This window comes from Phocoena phocoena, chromosome 10 (genome assembly GCF_963924675.1).
Source record: "Phocoena phocoena chromosome 10, mPhoPho1.1, whole genome shotgun sequence".
Classification (NCBI taxonomy): domain Eukaryota; kingdom Metazoa; phylum Chordata; class Mammalia; order Artiodactyla; family Phocoenidae; genus Phocoena; species Phocoena phocoena.
Genome location: NC_089228.1, coordinates 65,497,905 through 65,511,621, shown reverse-complemented (window position 1 = coordinate 65,511,621; position 13,717 = coordinate 65,497,905). Strand labels below are relative to the sequence as shown.

The 13,717-nt window shown below is 58.7% G+C and overlaps 1 protein-coding gene across 2 annotated transcripts; it reads left to right on the top strand.

Moving 5' to 3' along the window:
• The first annotated feature begins 1,567 nt into the window (after nucleotides 1–1,567).
• Nucleotides 1,568–8,671, top strand: SPDEF (SAM pointed domain containing ETS transcription factor). 2 transcript variants are annotated; one of them, XM_065886033.1, is made up of 6 exons: nucleotides 1,568–2,009; nucleotides 4,130–4,327; nucleotides 5,728–5,775; nucleotides 5,888–6,034; nucleotides 7,948–8,126; nucleotides 8,180–8,671. In XM_065886033.1, exons 1-5 carry the CDS (start codon nucleotides 1,568–1,570, stop codon nucleotides 8,124–8,126), a joined length of 1,014 nt encoding a protein of 337 aa, XP_065742105.1. In that variant the 3' UTR covers nucleotides 8,180–8,671. The 2 variants fall into 2 exon arrangements, with proteins under 2 accessions (XP_065742105.1, XP_065742107.1); XM_065886035.1 differs by lacking the exons at nucleotides 5,728–5,775; nucleotides 8,180–8,671.
• The last annotated feature ends 5,046 nt before the right edge of the window (nucleotides 8,672–13,717 follow it).

Here is a 13,717-nt window from a genome sequence, read left to right as displayed (position 1 = left end):
AAAAGAAACGCATTGCTGGGCCTCCCCCCGCCCTACTTCCCCCTCCCACCCCCCACCCCTGAGCTTCTGATTCAGTTACTCTGATGAGGGCCTAAGAATTCAAGTTCCTCAAAAGTTCCTAGGTGGTGCTGTTGCGGCTGGTCCTGGCACCACATTTTGAGAACACTGTTTAAAATGTAAATACCCCCAAGAAAGGACACACACTAACTTGCCCTTAACAGGTTTACCTGCTCCTTTCCTCCTTTTGGAATGATCCCCTGTGTTATGGGGAACATATGTTGTTGGTAATCTTCCACCTCTGTCCTGATTTATTCTTGAGTTTTGAGCCCACAAATCATGGAAATATCCCAGGGACCCCAGTTCTTTGGTGTATGTACATCTCGCAAGTTCCCTGCCTCACCCAAACCACGGACTCCAATATGGGGCTCAGAGAAAAGGGTCCAGGGGAAGCAGAGCCTGGGGACCCATGGGGAGGGACACTGTAGTTCCTCGTGTTGAGGCCAAATGGTGCCCCTTGGGAGGCATTGGGGCGGCCGGTAGGAGAGGAGTGGGGTCTGACTTGCTGAGGGACTCATTTGTCCCCCAGGGCCTGGGCCTTCTGACCAGCCCCTGCAGCTGTGGGGAAGGTGGGCCTGTAGGTCTGCACCTGGCACCTCCCACCTTGGGAGCTGTGAGTTCTTCTGGGCGTGAGGGGAGAGAAGAGGGCCTGGGAGCTGGGAGGGGCTGGGGAAGCACCTTTCAGGAAAGGACAAGGAGGGTAGGTACCAGGAACCCAGCCCTGAGTAGGGGCGGGGCCAAGCACACCTGTACGTTGTTGTTCAGTGACCACCTCAGCAGCGTTAGGCCGGGAATTTATTCGCACCCGCCAAGTGGCCCTGTGGGAGAGGAAGGGGGTCCGCCTCCCCAACCTGGGAGGAGATTCTACCCTGCCACACCCCTCACTTGCTCCTTTCATTCTTCACCCAGCTGGTGGAGATGATGGTGACCTTCTCCCTTCCCTACCCGCTCCAAGGGCAGAGTAAAAGAAAACAAGCTTTGCTACAGCAGAAAAGATTAGGTTAGCTCTTAGAAGGAGCTTCCTCGACAGGACAGGGGACTGGGATCTGGGTGGGGGCCGGCCCAGGGACAGAGGGCTGGATATTAAAGGCGTCTTGTCCAGGCCTCAGTTTGCTCATCTACCAAATGGGACTAATTGTGCCTTCCACTGTGAGGACTGAAAGAGGTCAAGAACCTCAGAAGATTGTTTTAAACAGGCTACACGTGTAAAGATTTGCTGCTTGCAGCCAACCTGGCTTCCCTGGGGAGTAAGGGAGCTGTCTGTTTACCGTCCTGCCCCCACTCCCACCCCACTGGCTTTCCAGCCACAAGACCTGTCTTCCCAGCCCTGTCCTAGCTGCCCAGTGACCCGGAAGCCCCAACTCTCTCCCAGGCCCAGCCACTGCCCGCTGGGCTCCTCATCTCTGTAACCAGCGTAGCAGCCCCCATGGGGATGGGGAAGCAGGCAGGACCTGACTCTCCTTCCTTTTTTATTTCTGTAGACGCAGCCGCCAGCCCAAGCAGCAGCGGCATGGGCAGCGCCAGCCCGGGCCTGAGTGGCGTCCCCACAAGCCGCCTCCTGCTGCCCCCCGACACTGTGCTACGGACTGGCCTGGAGAAGGTGGCAGTAGGGGCAGGGGCAATGGGGCCCGAGAGACGGGACTGGAGCCCCAGCCCACCTGCCACACCTGAGCAGGGCCTGTCCACCTTCTACCTCTCCTACTTCGACATGCTGTACTCCGAGGACAGCAGCTGGGTGGCCAAGGGCCCCGGGGCCAGCACTCGGGAAGAGCTGCCCGACGAGCCCGAGCAGTGCCCCGTCATCGACAGCCAAGCCCCGGGGGGCAGCCTGGACCTGGCGCCGGGTGGGCTCACCCTGGAGGAGCATTCACTGGAGCAGGTGCAGTCCATGGTGGTGGGCGAGGTGCTCAAGGACATCGAGACGGCCTGCAAGCTGCTCAACATCACGGCAGGTGAGCCCCTCCTCACGCCCCCCTCCGCCAGGGGACACAGGCCAGCGGAGGTCACAGGGAGGTGTGGGGGCACCGCCTGGTGCACTGTGGTCACCCCCAGAGATGCTGGTGCTTCTACACGTACACTCAGCCCCTAACACACAGCAGCTGCGAGCCTGGGATCCAAGGTTCCCACTCTCTCTGTGCCCCAGCCGCACCAGCCCAGCGTCCCCACTTGGTAGGTGCCGGGTGAAGCAAATACGAGCTCTACACCATCTGGCCCACCTCCTCCTCTCACACTTAAATCCACTCTACCCTTATTCACTCTGCTCCAGCCACTCCTGCCTCTTTGCTGTTGCCGCAACACACACACCTCAGGACCTTTGCACTTGCTGGTCCCTCAACCCAGAGCACTCTTCCCCTACATACCTACCTGGCTCGCCCCTCACCTCCTTCAGGTCTTGATTCAAATGGCACCATCTCGATGAGGCCTTTCCTGACCCCTCTATTGAAATTGCTCCCCATACCCCCACGTCTTATTCCTCCAACCTGCTTTATTTCTCTCACGTTTCCTACTGTCTGATATGCTGCATATTTATCTTGTTTACTGACTGTTTCCCCCACTGGAATGTACATGCCCCAAGGGCAGGGATTTTCATTTGTTTTGTTCACTGCTACATCCCCAGTTCCTAGGATGTTACCTTGTACATAATAGATGCTCAATAAACAATAACTTAATATACCAGGCCCTGTTCTAGCACTGGGGAATTCAGCGTGAACATAGCACAAAGGCTCCTTCGTTCACGAAGCTAATGTTACAGTGACAAAACAGATCATAAATAAATAGGATAATGTATCACTGGTCCAGTGGGGATGAGGGCTCTGATGAGGGGGGCACATCAGGAGGCCAGGCACGTGTCTGTGAGGGCCTGGAAGGTGTGGTTACGGAGCTTATGCTACTGGTTGAGGGGCTGCTGGGTCTCCAGTCCCCTGTCCCTCCATCATCTCTCCAGCTTTGGGCAAGCCTGACCCGTCTCCTTGGCCTTTGGGCCCTGGCATCTGAGACTCGCACACAGGAAGGGTCTTCAGGCATCGCTTAGGCCTGGCTCCTCCTCCTCAGTCACCCAGGCCCAGCCCCTGCCACCTAGTAGTCCCAGCTGAGGTCCCGCCTTGAGGCAGCTCCTGCCCAGGCCCCATCCTCCAGTGGCCCAATGCCAGCCCCCAACCCAGGAGCTTTTCCCACGGTGCCTCCGCTCCCACACCGAGTTGGGGAGGGCCCTGCCCTCTAAACAATAGGGACAGAAACAAATTGCTTTGACCCTGAGGAAGAAAATAGGTTTATTAAGTGAGGGCAGGCCAGTCTGCAGGTCACCCAGCTTAGACCACAGTGTTCACTTGGAGGCCCCATTGTGTCTGTGCCTGCAGCTTGGCCACCACCCACGTGCCCTGCTGGGCTCGCCCCAGGGCAGCTCCCCAGGGAAACTTATAGGACCAAGCCAGCCACTCGCCTCCGGGCCTTGGCCCCACGGCCACCCTGTACCCTGCCACCGCTCCCCCACATTTGGTGCACGTGCACTGAGCAGCTCCCCAGCCCCCAGCCCTTTGTTAGGTGTTGGACGAGGGGATGGAACTCTCTCTGTGCCTCAGTTTCCTCATCTGTAAAATACAGTGTGGGCGGAGAGTGGGGTTTGTAGAGCTAATTCTTGGTTGGGTTTTTCTCTGGTTCTTTGAAGGGTTTGGGGAAGGCAAGAGGCATCTGGGAAAGAAAGAAGCTTGGGTGTTTCTGGTTTAATGTCACTGTCCCCTCCAGAGCTGTGGCTCCCCAAAAGGCCCTTTGGAGGGGCTGGAGGGGTCTGGGAGGACCTGAGGTCCAGGTGAGATGGGGGTGCAGAGGCCCCAGGCTGCCCTGCCCTGAGCCATGTTTGCTTCAAGGGCCCTGGTTCCTTCCTGTCACTGCCCCCTTCATCGGTACCCCCTCCACAGAGCCCCTCAAGGCCCCATGTGGCCTGGCCTGGCCCCATCTCAGGAGTGCATGGTCCCAGGCCACCAGTTCCTATGGAGGCTGCATCAGAGCAGAGGGGCCACCTTGGGGGTGGTGCCCTCAAGCAGCCTCCAGGGCTGAAGGAGTGTCTCTTGCCCAGACCCTGTGGACTGGAGCCCTGGCAACGTGCAGAAGTGGCTCCTGTGGACAGAGCACCAGTACCGGCTGCCCTCCGTGGGCAAGGCCTTCCAGGAGCTGGGGGGTAAAGAGCTGTGTGCCATGTCGGAGGAGCAGTTCCGCCAGCGCTCGCCCCTGGGCGGGGACGTGCTGCACGCCCACCTGGACATCTGGAAATCAGGTGGGACAGGCGTGGGTAGAATGCCCCACCCCCCACCCCCCACTGCGGGCTCCAAGCCAGGGACACCAAGGGGAACAGTTAGGTCAGCATGCCTGTCTGGAGGCTACACTCCACTGGGTAGGCAGCCCCTTGTCCCAATCTGGGTTCTGTTCTGAATCCCAACCCCAATGACAGCTGCCTCCCCGGATCCTGGGTGAACTCTCCAGCCCTGACCCACTGCCTACCCTGGTCAAGGCCACAGAACTTAGGACAGAGCACATGGGAAGTTAAAAATAGAAGTTAGACTGTGAGGACACAGGACATCAGATACTCTAAGTCCTTCTTCTTTGTCCTTTTTAAAATTTTGTGTTTGTTTTGTGTTGTTTTCATTAAAGAAGAAATGAGGTAATAAATGTGCAGGATTTTTTAAAAGACCATCGTGAACAGCAGTGTACCATGAAGAATAATCCTCCCTCCCACCTACCCCGGCCCTCCAATCCCCCTCCCTAGAGGCAACCACTGTTGCCAGTTTTGTGAGTACCTTGCCAAGGAAAGTCTATGCATATACAAGCAAGAGTAAGTGTGACTTCTACCCCTTTCTAACGTGAATAGTACGGGTATCACGCTGTTCTGTACTGAACAGCGTATCCTGGGTCTTGTTTCCCATCACTCTCTATACAGCTGCCCCAGTTTTGATGGCTGCGTGCCAACCCCTTAATGTTTACTTGGTCTCAATCTTATCGGGCGCCCAGTGTGCCCTGCACAGAGCCGTGCACTTCAGAGGGGTCAGTCCTTGCTCCACGAGTCAAGGCTCCTGCCCCTCAGGGCCCAGGGTGAATAAAAGGACAGGTCCCACTCTCATGGCTCAGAAACCAGTGTCCTGCCCCAGCCCAGGCCCCTTGCCGGCGTCTGGCAAGAGCAGTGGACAGTGCCAGGCTATAAGCCGGGTGGTGGTGTGGACAGAAGCTGGCAGCTTCTGCCTCCCACTGCTTGTCTGGGGAGGGGGTCAGGTGGAGAGCAGGAGGGGATGGTGGTGCTTACGGAGCTTGGCAGCTGGAGGGCAGGGAGTGTTTTTATTATGCTGGGCACCGTGCAGGCTTCACCACCCTGCATCCTTGCAAGACCTGTGAGGGGGTGTCCCAGCCCCATTTCACAGGTGACAGAAGGGAGGCAAAGCAAGGCTTGACTTCCACTCCTCTCTGAACAAGGGGCTGCCTGCAGGGCCTCTAAGGCCCCTCCCAGCTCCGAAATCCTACCTTTTCTTCCAGGAGGAGGCTTTGTAAACAGCTGGTCTTCACAGGCTGGCGGGAGGGAGGGAGCCACGGGGGGGTGCTTCTCTGGCCCCACAGTTCCACCCAAATGCCCTCCTCCTCCCTTGGGGGGGTCTCTCTGGTCCCCAACTTCCTCTCTTTGTCCCGCAGCGGCCTGGATGAAAGAGAGGACGTCTCTGGGGGCGATTCACTACTGTGGTGAGTCAGGCAGGGCAGGGAGGCGGCCGGGGCTCTGGGGTCTGGGAGTGGGCTGGGGCAGCCATTGAAGAAGGGGGCTCCCCACTCACCGCCACCCTCCCTGGCTGCCCAGCGTCAACCAGCGAAGAGAGCTGGACGGACAGCGAGGTGGACTCATCCTGTTCCGGGCAGCCCATCCACCTGTGGCAGTTTCTCAAGGAACTGCTGCTGAAGCCACACAGCTATGGCCGCTTCATCCGGTGGCTCAACAAGGAGAAGGGTGAGCAGTGCCAGGGGCAGGAGGGGAGGGGGCTGCTGGGAGCCTGTGGTCCTGCCAGGCGCTGGGCAGGGAGGGTTGGGGGCAGGGCAGAGGGCTGGAGCTGCCCCCACCTTTGCCCTGAATGCCACACACGCACTCTTACTGGACCGGCCCAGGGTCTGTGTGCCGTCTGTGTCCACACGTGTTCCCGGGCTGGGCTCTGCCTGTTGAGGGTCCCCAGTGACACACAGTGCCTGGGACATAGCAGGGCCTTAGAACTCTGCTAAGAACCGGACACGGTCTTTACCCTCAAAACATCAGAGCTTGACGGAGGAGACTGACGGTATCCAATGAAAACTACAGTGCGGGCAACAGAGGTAATATTAGATTTTCAAGTAGCCACAATTAAAAATTTTTTTAAACAGGTGAATTTAATTTTAATAATACATCTGTTTAATCCAATGTTATAAATTCATATAATTTCAACATATAATCGATACAAAAATTATTAATGAGATATTTCCTAAGTCTTTGAAATCGGGTATACACTTTATGCTTACAGCACACCTTACTTCAGACCAGCCACATTTCAAGGGCTAAGAGCCACATGTGGCTAGTGGGGACCACCTTGGACAGCAACAAGGCTGGATGGTGTGCGGGTGTGTGTTTTAGAAAAGGCTCGGAGCCAAGAAACCTGGGTTCTAGGCCCCCTCCTGCCATTAGTAGCCGTGGGCTCCTGGACCCCAGTCTTCATGTTTGTGAAATGGACCAGATTCATTCATCCAGCAAACCTTCCCTGTGCACCTCCTCTGGTTCCACACTTGCTCAGCCGACATTTATGGAGGGTTACAGTGTCCTGAGGGTGTGAGGAGAATTCAGCGGTACCCCATCCTCCAGGGACCTACAGTCTTGTAGGAGAACCAGCAGTGAAATGAGCTGGTGTGCAGAATGTGTTGGGCTGTGATGGGGTCAGCCGTGCCTGGGTCCAGGAGGGCTTCACAGAGGAGTGACTTTGGGGCTGAGTGTGGAGCACGGGAAGGCGTTAGGAGGGGTGGAAAAGTTCCTGCACAAGGTGTGGTGTTCCCGTGTGTATATTTGAGACTGAGAGTGAGCCGGTACTCCAGGGAGACTGTCCCATGAGGGCAGGGAGATCAGGGAGGGTGGGGTGGTCTGGGGAGCCTGCCTGGAGAGGGTGTGCTGACCTGGGCTTTGCCAGGTGGTTTAGAATGAGAACTTGGGGTATTTATGAGTAATAGTTCATCCTAAGGGGTACTTCCTTCAGGTTCTGCTCTAAGGGCTTTCCGTACCCACTCAACAACATGACCACTACAACCCCCTCTTACTGACAGGAAAACGGGGTCTCAGACAACTTCTAAAGGTAGAAAATGGCAGAGCCAGGATTCCAACCCAGGTCAGCCTGGCTCCAGATCCACTCTTTCCACCATCTCCTACCAATTAATCCTGCCAGAAAGGGCTGTGTGGGCTTGAAGTGTCTGAGAATCGCAAAGCGGTCTTTCAGGCTCGGGAACTGCACGGGTGACCTTGCCAAATGAGCCATGTCTGCAGCCTGGAGCCCCGCAGGGCTTCTGCGTGGGGTGTGCACACCCCACACTTAGGAGCAGAGGCTGGCAAGGATCAGGCCCTCAGGGCCCCAAGTCGCCAACCAACGTAATGCAGGTTCACCCTGCACCAGGAGGTCTGTGAGTCCGTGGTAGGATTTACCACTTCCTGGGCCCTGTGGAACACCCTTCCCACATGTTCCTTTAACCCTCACCACAACCGTGGGAGAAGGTATCATGGCCCAGCGCCTGGCCCTACCCCGGGCGACTCTAGCCCCCCTGGCTGCGAGAGACTGACCTGCTGGTCTTGGTCTTTCTCCTTCCTGCCGCCCCGCCTGCACTGCTGGCTCTCTCTGGGCCCTCCTGCTGCCCCAGGCATCTTCAAAATCGAGGACTCCGCGCAGGTGGCCCGGCTGTGGGGCATCCGCAAGAACCGCCCCGCCATGAACTACGACAAGCTGAGCCGCTCCATCCGCCAGTATTACAAGAAGGGCATCATCCGCAAGCCGGACATCTCCCAGCGCCTGGTCTACCAGTTCGTGCACCCCGTCTGAGCGCTGCGGCCAGGCCCTGGGCCTGGTCTACCAGTTCGTGCACCCCGTCTGAGTGCTGCGGCCAGGCCCTGGGCCCGAACCTTGCCCTCGCCAGACCTCCCTCCTGCCTGCCCTGCCTCAGCCAGACCCTGAGCTGGGGGACAGGGCAGTCTGCTGGCATCCGTAGTTCAAGGTCAGGGAGGGGATGGCCCCTCGCTCCACGGGTGTCAGTGAGCTCTCTGGGGCCCGAGGGACCCCGGGGTGGGCATGCTTTCTCTTTGGGCCTCACTGCTCCTGCGCCCAGTCCACTGGAGGACGGTGGAAGCCAGGGCTGTTCTCAGTGTTCATGGCACCCCAGGGAAGGCCCTCCCTCCACCCAGCCTCTGACCCCAGAAGTTCCAGAGCAGAGCCGACAGAACGGCAGTGACTTGGCCAAGGCCACTCGCAGTCCAGTGCCCTCTGCCACCCATTCTGTACCATGCCTGGCATGGTGCAGGGACCTACACCCCCAAGTTGGGAAGCCAGGGGTGCCCTGGGGATGGATAATAAAGATACTAGAGAATTGACATGGCCCCAGTGTCCTACGTACGGTGAGAGAGTGGCACAGCCTGGAGGCCATCAATGCTCAAAAGGCTGTGGTCACAGGGGCCTGGGGTGGTCAAGGGAGGCTTCCTGGGGGAGGTGGCATTGAGCTGAGCCTAAAAGGAAAGGGGCAGTTGATTGGTAGAAGCAGTGGGAGAGAGGCAGTGAGTCCTCAAGGCCAACGAGGGGCTGGACTGGCCCTCATCTCCCCTGACCTAGTGTCAGCTGGAAGGAGGGCGTGGGCTGGGGCTGAAAAGGGTCTACGGCAGGACTGGAGAGATGGTGGCGTCCTTCCCATCCTCCTGCTCTGCTTTAGATCAGGACTTTCCCCTGGGGTGGGCCGAGGGCTGCCCCTCTTGTGAGGGGGTCCACAGCCCTTGCCTCTGCTTGGCCACCTGAAGGGGCTCTGGGCTAGGCAGCAGGGCTGTGGGAGAGGATGGAGCCTTCAGTCTTCCTCATGGGACACTGGCTCTGCAGCAAACAAGAGTGGAAGAGAGGTTGGCTTGCTGGCAATTCCTCTCTTGAGAGAAGCCACAGACCTCCTCAGGGGCCCGGAAGCTGTGAGCCCTGCAAGCTAGGTGTGAGGGGCCAGGGCTCCTGACGGGAAAAAGGGGTGGGTCTGAGTGTTCATCTGTGTGCTGAGGGAGACGGAACCCACTGCCTTCTTTCCTGGGCAAAGCAACTCGGCTTCCTCATGCTCCCCTCACGTTTGTTCATCCAGCTCAGCTGACCTGAGGGCCGACTAGGCAGCCAGGTGCTTCCACTGCTCTTTGTCATGAACCTTCCCAACAAAACTGTGAGGTAAGGGTCACCCCCCCACACACGCTACTTTGCAGCTGAGGAAACTGAGGCTCAGAGCAGTTAAGTGCTCGCTCACAGTCACACAGCCAATCAGCGGCAGAACCAAGAACTGAACCCACAAGGACAGGGCTCTCTCTCCCTGTTCCTCCATGCCTCCTGCTCTGTCAGCGCCCTTAGCCTCTGTAACGCTTAGCTTCTGATGACAGGCTTCCAGGAGACAGCCCAGCGCCACCCAGACCACTGAGGGTTAAATGCTGCCCTGTACTGTACCTTCTGCCCTCAGCAATTTTATTGTCTCCAGAAGAAAGTTTACTCCTGGCAGTGAGCAAACAGCACCTTGGCATCTGTCAGCTGGGATTGCACTGGGAGGAGGAGGAGGCCCTGCCCCAGGCCAGTGCCTCGCTGGGCCCCTGCTGTCTGCCCACCCCTGGGGAGGGGGCAGACTGGGCCCTGGCCAGAACCCAGCTCGGCTCTGCTGAACTGGTTTTGTCTCCAGCCTGCCCAAGTCCCTGGAGCCACCTGCTTGCAGGTCCCCAGCTAGGCCTGGGCCTGGAGAGGCCTCGGATCTCAGGCTGGGGCTGGGAGGGAGGGAGGAGGATTAGGGGTGAGGAGTGGGGAGCTGGAGGCGCTCCAGAACGCGGAGCTGCGGGGGGGCTTGGGTGGGGCAGCTCCCTGCTGTGTGGATCTGCAGGAGGCACAGAGGCACACACGCATCCAGTGACACCTCGCGTGCTGGCAGCAAACTCCGGAATCCTTTTTCTCCTTCACACACCTGCCTGTCAGAACTCCATCTAGCCTAGGTACTCCCTGACCTTCTGCAGGGGAGCCTGCCTCCAGGGCTCCCCATAACTGCATGGAACAGCCTGTCCAAATAAGGCAAACTTTTATCTTTACTTGAAGAGTCCTCTGGCTAAAACCAGGGGTTTGGCCCTGGAGGTGGATCTGGGGGATGAAGAATACGGGGGAGAGAACAGATCCAATCCCCAAATGGACCTTTTCTCCCTGCCCTGAGCATGCCCCAAGGCTGGGGGAAAACAGTAGGGGTGAGGGGACTATAGTATATTTACCTTGAACGAGGGTTTGTGTCAGGACCCTGTCAGGCTGTCAAGGCCAGAAGGGCCTCAGAGAGACATCTAACCAGACGGGGGAGGCTGAGACCCAGGGTGGGGACACAGTGACCTGATGGCAGGACTGGGACAGGGACTCCTGCCCTGCCCCAGAGGGGATCTGGCCGGAGTGGGGAAGCTGGAGCAGGGGCTAGGACTGGAGCTGAAGCTGGGCTGGGGGCTGAGCCCCGGTTATAACAGAGTTAGGAGCCCAGAGCCCCTGTCCTGCTCCACAAGGGGCCCCACACAGAAGTGCTGTCAGAGGTCAGGCAGGACACAGGAAAGTGTGGCATGGCCTGATGTCACACCACGGGGAGCCGGGACTGTGAACACCAGAAGCCACAGGCCTCAGCAGCCACTTTTAGAATTTTGCTTTAAAAATGGAAACCTATTTAGGGGTCAAATTCATCCTTAAACCATGAGTTTGGGACCCCGGGTGCCCCAGGTCTCCTGGTCAGTGCTCATGACCAGGCACCCGGATTCTAAAGGGCACAGCCTTGGAGCCTTAGAGAGCATCAGGTGTGACCTTCCCTGTACAGACAGGACCCAGGGCCCTGGAAGGTGAAGGGACCAGCCCTCAGGCCCCCAGCCCGTGGTGGTCGCCAGGACAGTACCCAGCGTGCTCCCCAACAGACGTCCAACCGCAGGCAACTCTCAGAGCGCTCGCAAGACACACAAGACTCAGGATGACAACGTCCAGCCAGGTTGACACAGTTCTGGATTTTATCCACAGTCATACAGTCACAACTTATATATATATATATTTGTATTTATATACCTTTAAATTACACAATCATGTACAAAACGGGTGCATTGCTGAGACCACGGAGTTTCACAGGTGTTGGACTAATGGAGTCAGGAAGCCTAGGGTGGCAGGCGGCGGGGCAGCCCCGGCTCCTCGCAGAGCCAGGCCGCAGAAAGGGCGCTTAACTGGGGACAAAACACGGTACACACCGAGCCCCGCAGAGCGCCCTGCGCAGCATCCAGGGGGCGGACAGGGGCTGCGGGAGGCGGTGGGCGTTGAGTGACTGACACCAGCACTGACAGGTGGGGCTCAGGGGGACTTCCGGGTGGGAGACCCTCCTGCCCTGGGGTCCTGAGGAGCCTGGGGACTGAGAGGGAGTGGTGTCCCCAACAGGGCCGTGGAGGTGGTTGCTCAGAAGGAATGGGTTTCGAGTCCCTGCCCCGGAGTGGGCTGCTAGAGTGCTGAGGGGGACAGGCCTGGGGTCCAGCCAGGGCCACAGCCCCTCCCCAGGTACCAGGAAGCCGCGGGCACAGAGAGGGGGAGCCCAGACCCAAGGTGCAGATGTGCTCGCTTCCTGCCTTCCAAGGGGCAGAGGCCTCCAAGCCCAACTCCTGCCCTTGGGGAGAGGCTGAAGAGGCTTTTGTTCTGGAGTCCGAAGGCCTGAGGCTTCCGAAATCTTAGTTCAGGCTCTGAGGGGCCTAGGGCACATCCCAGGCTGCAGCAGAGGCCCAGAAGGCAGACAATAACAAGAACAGGGGTGCTGAGAGGGGAGTCTGCCCGACCCTGGGGGTGCCATTGTCCCCAAACCCCCAACTCCCCTGGCCCCAAAGGAGGCCTGCACCAGCTCAGGCCCCTGTGACTCTGCCCAGGTCCTCACATGACCAGGCTCAGGGCCCTGAGGCTGGGGTCTGCGACCTCCTGAGTGGGCTGCTGGGAGAAGCACGGAGCAAAAGAGGACGGAGGCTGATGGAGGGGCTGGGGTATCACACTGTCTTTACCTGGAGGCCCGGGGTCCAGGGGCTGCTGGAGCTGAGCGGGTAGGGTGTCTGCAGGCCCGAAGCTCAGAAGTGGCGTCAGCTGTGAGCAGTAACCTCACCTGGTGCTGCAGGAAGCCTCAAGGCCTCACCCCGGAGGTTCCCGAGACGCCTCTTCCCATCATTCCCCTACCTCATTGGGTCTTGTCCTGCCCTGGTCGGCTTCTCAAGCACCCTCGCCCCACTCCTATGGGCAAGGCTGGTTGGTACCTGGTACGAATACCTGGTAATCCAGCACCACTTCCTTTCACCAACCACAGGAAACACTCCTGCTCTTGCAGGAGGCCCTTTGCCTCCTCCCACCCACAAAAGTTCTTTAACTGAGAACCAGGCTTGGAGAGATGGAGGGGCTGCCAGCAGGAGGGGCTGCCAGGGGCTGGGGTTGGGCGAGAGGGGACAAGGAAGAAAGACCTGGCGACTGTCCTGCTCCTGAGGCCGGGGCTCCTCCCTCCTGCAAACCCATGCCTCTCCCATTGGCCACAGGCACCGGGTCCCCAGTGCCTCCCCAGGCAGGCCAGAGCAGGGGAGAGAGGCATGGGAGGCCAGCTTAGCCCAGTGGTTCTACAGTTTTAGAGGGACATGGAGGGAGGGAGGGAGGGAGGCAGGGGGGGCAAGAGGCCCTCCTCCCCAGGAGGCTGCTACTGTTGTTGGCTTTGCGCTGGGCTTTGGGGCCCCTCCCCACGGCCTAAGGCCTTACAAGAGCAGGGGCGGGGGTCTGAGGAAGAGCCTGTGCCGGAAGTACTGACAGCTGCAAAGAAGGGCCCCAGCAGGGTCCCGGTCCTTCCGCTGACCCTGCTCCCCGTTCACTCACCCTCCTACACCCCAGTCACACTGTCACCAACTCCAACTCACCCCTCTTCATGTCCTGGGGAGTCTAGGGACCCCTGGAAAGCTCTATGGGAGAAGAGGGTGACTATCCCTCCTCCAGCCCCACCAGTCCTGAGGCGCAAGGCTAGGAGAAGGGTACTCCCCAGGCAGAGTGGAAGACTAAAGAGGAGGCCCCCTTCTTGGGGGTCTGCAGGGGAGGTCTTTCACAATAGGGAGGTGGTGGGAGGGGAGCAGGGTGGGGCTGGAGGCAGAGGTCATAAAACCAGGCCCAGAAAATGGAGGCAGGTGCCGGCAGCCTGGGGTGGGGAGGGGAAGGCTGGGGGGACTGAGGCAGGATGAAAGGGTCCAGGAGACACCCCTCTGGGCTCAGGAGACTCTCTGGTGGGATCTGAAGAGAGGATGTTGTGATGTCGCTGTTGGGCTAAGTCCTAAGACCCTCACCTACCCTGGGGCCATCACCCCAAGTCCCACCACCCTGGCCTCCAGGCAAATGCTCTGTCTCTTAGTATTTTTTTG